The 8607-nt window shown below is 40.3% G+C and overlaps 1 protein-coding gene across 1 annotated transcript; it reads left to right on the forward strand.

The window, feature by feature from the left end:
* The first annotated feature begins 2893 nt into the window (after positions 1 to 2893).
* On the forward strand, positions 2894 to 8344 carry LOC143020566 (uncharacterized). The gene is made up of 2 exons (XM_076177028.1): positions 2894 to 5248; positions 7095 to 8344. Exons 1-2 carry the CDS (start codon positions 2939 to 2941, stop codon positions 7320 to 7322), a joined length of 2538 nt encoding a protein of 845 aa, XP_076033143.1. The 5' UTR covers positions 2894 to 2938; the 3' UTR covers positions 7323 to 8344.
* Positions 8345 to 8607: the final 263 nt, after the last annotated feature.

Here is an 8607-nt window from a genome sequence, read left to right on the forward strand (position 1 = left end):
ATGGATGGGCTGATTGTGCATTTTTAGACCTGAAAAAAGCTTTTTATAAGGTACCACACAAGAAATTGCTAATTAGAAACTGCAGGAGGAATACAGGGCAAACTGCTGAAGTGGATGGAAGACTTCTTGCGTGAAAGAAAAAATGAGTGGTGATAAGAGACAAACACTCTAATTGCGATGAAGTGATTAGTGGAGTTTCACAAGGAACAGTTCTGGCCCCAATAATGTTTGCTATATATATTAATGATATGGATAAAGGAATTGAAAGTTATATGAGCTTTGCGGACGATGCAAAATTGTTGAAAAAATGAACACTGAAGAAGATTGTGAGTCGCTACAGAGTGATCTCAATAAAGTATGGGAATGGAGTAGGAAGTGGGAGATGGAATTTCTATATTAAGAAGTGTAGTATAATGGAATTTGGAAGAAGCAAAAAAAAAATATATATATATATAAATGGGAGAGGAAGAAATTAAAAAAGTAGAAAATGAGTAGGACCTGGGAGTCATTATTATGAATAATATGCCCCCTGAGAAACATATAAACAACATTTTTAGAGAAACTTATAATTTGATAAGAACAGTCAAAGTGGGATTTACATTCCTGGACGAAGAAATGGTGAAGAAAATACTGGTCACTTTGATAAGACCAAGATTGGAGTATGCAGCGACGACGTGGTCACCAAGTACAAAAAAAAAAAAAAAAAAAAAATGTATAACAAAACTTGAAAGAATACAAAGAGCAATTACGAAATTGGCACCAACACTCTCGGAACTATCATATGAAAAGAGAGTAGCAAAACTTGAGCTACAGACATTAGAGCAAAGAAGATAGGAGACTTGATAACTATTTATAGAATCATGAAAGGCATAGGAACGATTGATAAGAGAGGATCTAATAAAATGTGATAGTAGAGATACAAGAGGACATGGAAAGAAAACCAAGAAAGACAGTTGTAGAAGAGACCTAAAAATGAACAGCTTTCCCCACAGGGTAATAGACGTTTGGAACGAGTTAGATATGAATGTGGTGTGTGGAAAAACGATACACGAATTTAAAAACAGTCTGGATCAGGGGTTCCCAATGTGATCGATTTCGACCCCCAGGGTTCGATGAGACCATCCAAGGGGTCGACAACTAGCCAAGGGGTCGAAAGGGGGTCAGTAGATTGCTAGGGGGTCGATGAAACCATCCAAGGGGTTGAAAGGAGGTCAGTAGATTGCTATGGGGTCGAAAGACAGCCTTTAAAATTAAATGGTTAGCATGAAATGATCCTGTTCTTTTCCCGTACTGAAAGAGTGAGAATAATCAACCAACCAATGTCTGAACTTAAAGAAAAACCATGTCAGTTCACTCCGAGTCGAAAATCTTACCTATTTTATGTATTGTAGGGAGAATCTCGCATACACACAACCACATCGTGAATGAACATCAAGATGACGAGCTTGTGTAATATTATTGGCTTGAATATTACTTATAGTAATATAGTAAAAAAATATAATATAAATATTTATTCTAAAACACTTATGTTTATGTATATACTATATGTGAAAGTGTCTGTATCATTATTGGAACGCCGTCGCCTTGATGAATGTTGTCATTTAGCCCTTTTATAACTGATCAAAATGATAATAACACTATTGATAACTAGAATTATAATAAAAACAATAATATAAATAATAATAGTAATAATAGCAATACTAATGAGGATAATAACAACTATAATATTATTGTTAGCATTAATAGCAATAACAACACCAATAATAATAATAAACTCACATAATTCGTGAATTAATAGTTTGGAGGTCTATAGAAAATCTTAAACTTTACTAGGGGTCGATGAGCTGAAAAGTTTGGGAACCCCTTGTCTAGATAAAACGAGATATGAAGACGAGACACCACGAGCGTAGCTCCCCATCCCGTAAAATACAACTAGGTAAATACACCAACTTGTTCGTGTCTGTCTTTGCGTGCGTGTGATTTACCATGGTCTTGGATTACGCGTTGGTCTCGCGATCGACAACGATTACCCTTTCGTATGAGAGCTAGGAGATATGGCCCGATCCATGGATAATGCTATGACGATATGCGGACCTCCTATACCCGTTGCACTGAGATCTGGCCGTTAGGGCGGAGCACTGGGAGTTCCCCTGTGGTGCCACATATAATTATTCTATAATTTCATTTTATTTTATAATTCTATTTTATAGTTTTATAATGTTGCCTCATATGATTATATTATAATTTTTTGTCACACACCACCACTGAGGTAAAAATCAAAGCAATGTTTTCTATACAAAGGTTTCGTTTCTTTAAGTCTAGATATGGCATATATGCATGAGAGAGCGACGTTGCCGCTACATCTAATCTCTGGCCCCGCCCCCCTCATACTGCATTCAGAAAACATTGCATCCACATGCACGTTCTCGCCATGGATGCCCACATGTGGCAACACCGGGAAATCTCCTAGCCCCGCCTTATCGGCCAATTCTCCTTGCGCTGACTATAATACCTTACTCAAGGGTGTGAGTGACGACTGGCAGTGCTGAGATGTGATCACGTCTCCGGAAAGATGGGGACATGATCAGTCGATCAATCAATTGCAATTGAGTTTATTGCCGAATAAAACCCATTCTGAAACCATTGCATTTACCACAGGACAGACATCAGATGGTTTTTATGCCGAAGAAGTGTTCCGCGTATTCGTTTTGACAACGAGCAGTCTGTTCGCAGAAGCGCATCCGGTTTCTCATATGAATTACTCACAAATTTTTCGTGTTTACATCGTTGAGGTGTGACTGTGCATGCAGGATGCCCCATGTACCCGGGTTGTGACCCGCGAGCACGCCCACATGCGGTTTATGTCCCCTGTCGGATGATATAAATCCCGCCAGTGCGCCCGAGACGCCCGTAACGAAAGGACGCTGAGCAGATCAAAATGGCGGCTTCTCCATCGTCGCGAGGATATCCCGCCACGCGACCTCTTCTTGTCGTTCTCCTTCTCGACCTCCTGCGTGCGTCTATCGGTCAACAGATCGACCAGGGGGCGCTTGCCGGGTCTAACGAGACCAGTGCCAACGTCACCGAGGGCCCAGCCATGTACAACAACCCCACAAAGTTCCTTGATAAACGTGCTGTGGTAGGAAGCAGCTTCCCACTCCCCCACAATGATTTGCGCTTCAGGGATAGCCAAAGCAGTGTTGGAAGTGGTTACAGTGACGAATACTTTGACGAAAAAGGTTACGCTGGAGTCGATAACATACTTCACCTACCCCCCAATAATGACCAGGAATTTGCAGGAAGCATAAATGGACCTCTCAAAGATCCTACGGCCACTATACCTTTCCCAAATATGAACGAACCGCATACAGCGAGCATAAGTGGACCTCATACTGGCAGTAGGGATGGTCCACATGGAGTAGGAACACTGACTAACCCATTGACTGGAAATATGGGTAATCTACCCACTGAAAGTATGGATTTTCCACATCCTAGAAGCATGTATTTTCCAAATACTGGAGGCCTGGGTTTTTCACATAGTGGAAGTATGAGTGATCCACATACTGGAGGTCTGGGTATTCCACATAGTGATCCACATACTGGAGGCATGGGTTCTCCACAGACTGGAAGTATGAGTTATCCATATACTGGAGGCATGGGTGATCCACGTACTGGAAATCTAAATAATCCATATACTGGAGGTCTGGGTGTTCCACATAGTGGAAGTATGAGTGATCCATATACTGGAGGCATGGGTTTTCCACAGACTGGAAGTATGAGTGATCTATATACTGGAAGCATGAGTGATCCGCACACTGGAGGTCTGGGTGTTCCACATACTGGAAGCATGGGTGCTCCACAAACTGGAAATCTAAATAATCTATATACTGGAGACATGAGTGATCCACATACTGGAGGGCTGGGTGTTCCACATACTGGAAGTATGAATGATCCTTATACTGGAGGCATGGGTCCACCATATATTGGAAGTATGGATGATCCATACACTGGAGGCATGGGTTCTCCATATACTGGGCACATAGTTTCTCCTTCGATAGAAAGTGTAGCACAACCATCATCTGGAAATAAGAGTGACCTGTCTCCTCAAACTACAGGCAACTATCCATTAGGAAGCGAATTAAGTTCTCCACCAATAGAAAGTATCAACAAGCCATCTGTTGGAGACAGGAATCAACTGACTGTTGAGATTACAGGTGACCCAACTCTTGGAAGTGTAGGCAACTTAGTACCATTGATAGATACAGGTAACCCACTGACTAAAAGCCCAGGAAGCTCCTCCTCTGGAGCTCAACCCATTCCTCCTCCTTCACAGGATGAAGGAACTCAACCCATGGACAGTATTGGCAGTGGGATCCCTCAGGAGAACCCTGGTCAATTTGCTGGTGATCCCATGACTAATTTTCCTGCTGGTAGTTTCAGTTCTTCATTTGTGAGTACGTCACCAAGAAACTGCTTAGGCTCTCAGTATGTATTTGCTGGCCCTCAACCAGTATTTAGATACAAATATCCTAGTTATGGCAGTTATTTTACGAGGCCATACTTTGTGACCAATGCTAGAAGCATCCCAAGAGAACATATGATGCTCACACCGCCAATGTTGCGCTGCCCATGGCAGATTATGAATTCTATCCTAGGAGGCTACATGCCCATGCCCTTCCATATGAACAACCCCAGTCCTCATGCAAAGTTAAGCACTGGTAGTATTCAGAATCATCCTGGAGAAATAATCTTCTTTGGCCCTCCTCACAACCAAACTATTGATAATAAACCAAGCTTTTCTCGCTTTCAAAATAATCCCAAATCTAGTCATTTTGAATATTTTGATCCTTTTGGCGTGTTAGACAGTATTGGCCCATTTAGACATCAAAGACATGTATTAAGGGAAAGTCTTGAGGAAAACCAAGGGGAAAGTAAAATTCAATATACAGTAGATCCCCAAAATCAAGAAACCATGGATGACAGTCTGACATGGCGGGGTAACAATCTCAACAACCTAGCACAGCAAAATAACAATCAGGAACTGTTTGATTATACAGCACAGCCATCTACCAACACAAATAGTGAAACAACTAACAGCCTGAGTGTTGGCCAAGGTGATGCAACTTTGAACAATCCTGCAGGACACAAACTAACAAGAAAACCCAGGAGCGCTAACATTAACATTCAACATGTACAAAATGGTAATCAATTTGAAGCAACACTGAAGTTTAATGAAAGCTGCTCTGTTGTAAGTAAAACATATTCCTGAGTATATACAGTATTTGAACAAACTTGTAGGAGATTGTAGATTCACAGACAACAAAGGAGATTTGCTGAGGTAGAACAGAGACAGAACCAAGGAGAGTCTTGTCCCAATCCTTTGCTAATGTTGACCACTTTGCTGAATGCTCTCCTTTGATACTCCTTTACAAACATTAGCCTAGCATGCACCCAACCCTGTCATTAGTTTATATGACTTGTATATTTCATTCTGTCTACCACCAGGTGACTTTATTTATCTGAAGGAAGCACACAAATGTTTTCACCTCATGTGCCATTACTCACAGAGGAAAGAAACATCCTCACTCTTTTAACTTCCATCACACTTTTCCTATTTACTCCCTTGTGCTTAAATAAAGTAAAACTCTTCTTTGATTCTTCACCAGCAATACTACCAGTTCATCTATGGTAAACACTTTCATGGAACAAGTCATTGTATTAGTCAGTACATTCTTCTCCAAACCACTTTGTCACCTACACACATTTCTTGTTCAGCACACTGACTACGAGTTGTGTAAGAAATAAAGCTTAAGTTGAAATAGAGATTTTAGGCCCAGTCCAGAAATTGTGTTAGTCTATCAGGGCTGCACCTTCTGATGGAGGTGAGGGTGGTTGACAGGTTTTGCAAATGAGCTACTTTGCTATCCAGTGTGCAGGACCACTACATACAGGTACCTGTCGTTTGTTCCTCTTTCACTATATCTACTCTAAATTAACTTCATGGATACTTCTTTTATGATCCTGAATAGGTTGTATTTCTCAAATTTTAGCACATTTGACCAACATTCCCTTGCCAACCATCAAATCAATAATTGCTTGGTGGAGGTAATATGTAATACAAACTTACACACATACATATACCAAAGGTTTTTTTCCCCTTTAAGGGAGATAGCCAAAAAACAAAGGCAAAAAAAAAAAAAACACTCTCACCCATTCCATCCCTAACATACTCCATTCCCCTCTACCTTCTTCCCTCCCTCTTATCTTGGCACCTCCTGGATGGTGGATCATCCCTGCATCTTGCCCACTGCCCTGGGTCAGAAACAGTGTCACAAGGCACAGCACATCCATAGCAAGGCTGCTTCATTAAATCAACAACCCCCCCTCTCCATCCCCTCATGCAGAAAAGGAGAAGACAGGGAGAAATCCCTTCTGGCTGCATCAATTTATTTTTCACACATACTCCCTCACCCCCCATCCCTCACCCACTCCACCTCATGCATCACAGCATCATCCATACACAACCATTATTCCCCCCTATCTTCTGTCCTCTCCCATCCTTCCTCAACAAACTTACAAATATGCTTAAATGATCAGATAGTGACTCGCATGGGTGCACACATACTTTTCAGAGAAAGCAGAGTTTGCACACAAACAAATTTCTGCACACACTCACTGCAAAAATTAGAGGGAACATTTGCCTTTGACCCAATAACATTGACAGATTGATTCTTTCATTCTAGGGGCAGACTCAGGATAGAATGTAGTCTTCATTCACTGAGACTTCATATTGTCTGAAGTCTAACTTTCAGATGAATGAAATTGTCTAGTATTAGCTACAATAAAATTGATGAATACATTATTAGGCCTAAGGTTTGAAAAAAGTTATTCTTTTAAAATTTACTGTTTTTCTCTCCATATTAATAATGAGTCCATCTCAAGAAAAGTACATAGTTATCTGTACTGATTTTCCAACTCTGATTAATCTGTAGAAGTAGTGTAATAACTACAGTAATCTTTATTATATAAGTTTACACCACCAATAACTTTGATCTGCAATAAATCACTAATTTGTTACCTTCTTCACTAAACAGAAAGCAAGCTGTACTATACCATCTACCTGGGCCTCTCTATCTACCAGCTTTCTTCAGCATTTATCAAGAAAAGCTGTCTCAGAAAATCTTGACCTTGAATCCTTCTTCTGTTCATGTAGCATAAAGGAAATTTCAGCCACCTGCCCTACAGAAACTCGAGAACTTATCAATGTCTTCTCAAGTTGGTGCACTAGAGGTGATAGCCCAAGGGGCATGAGGAATATCTAGTTAGCCAAAACCAGTGGGACAAGTGGAAAAGATGGGAAACATCTTTCTTCAAGTGAAAATATGTGAAACTACACATCCCTGATTGTTCATTAAAGTTAAGTCTATTTAATTCTAAGTGGAAGTTAGTGTAGCAAAAAGGTTTTCATTGATGAAATGACTTTGGTCTTTCTCATGTTGAGTGATCCGTAAAGTACAGATACAAACATACTCACTATGAATATGAAAGGTAATCGAATTTGGCAAAATAATTTGAGAAAACCATTTGTTGCCTTGAGTTTCATTGACTGGAAAAAGTTAAACTGACAATTTTTTCCCACACATGTCTTTTGGCATGAAAACTCCTTTTATTTTAACAACTGTAAAAAAAAATATGGATTATTTCCACAGTACCATGATGTATATATTCTGTTGTGACATACTTCAACTTGTATCATTTAGCAGAGATCAGAAGATCCAGCAAAAGCAGATTTTCAATTAGTCAGGCTTCCATAAAACTGAGTTTGATTCTCAACCAAGTAATCAAATAATTAATTGTTGCCTCAATTTTCACTAAGTGGAAAACCTGCAGCCCCCACAGTGGCTGACATTGGTCTTTGGAACCTCCCACAGATCTCTAGAAAGAAACTTTGGGCTGTTGTCTGCATTGTATCAGTGTGGGACTGTTTCTACAAGTATGTCATCAGCTGAAAGTGATAGGAAGAGGAGGCAGAAGTCACCAGTGGTCAGCTCTTCATGTTTGAAAAAGTGTAATGAACACTATTAAAGTTAACAGAGAAATATCTTGAGCCCAGTCCAAGGACCAAGTGCCAGCCCCTTAAGCCTGCACCTCCTGATACAGGTGAGGGGGTTGATGGGTTTTGGAAATGGGCAGCTTTGCTGTCCATTGTGCAAGACCACCAAATCTAGGTACCCATCATTGGTCCCTCTCAGCTGATTAATTAATATTTTAGCCCAATAAAATCAGTATAGAGTGTCAATTTACTGTATGAATTAGATTACTGGTGAATTAAAAAAGGACAGATTATTGTAACTCTATTACCAAAGGGGTGCCAAATAGATGAAGAGCCTGGTAGCATCCAAACACAGTAGATATCATGGAAATTAATCAAATAGCCTGCCAATAGCCACAATGAAAGGATAAACACATATACCAAAAGGCCCTTTCTCCCTTACAATGGGGGGTGGCCTGGTCATGGCATACACCTGCCCATCAGGCCTTCACTTATCCCACACCCATACATTTACTATTCTATCTTAACTTCATATGGATTAAGGGTCATCCCTG

The sequence above is a fragment of the Oratosquilla oratoria genome, chromosome 1 (assembly GCF_046742065.1).
Source record: "Oratosquilla oratoria isolate Oo_2021 chromosome 1, ASM4674206v1, whole genome shotgun sequence".
Lineage (NCBI taxonomy): Eukaryota > Metazoa > Arthropoda > Malacostraca > Stomatopoda > Squillidae > Oratosquilla > Oratosquilla oratoria.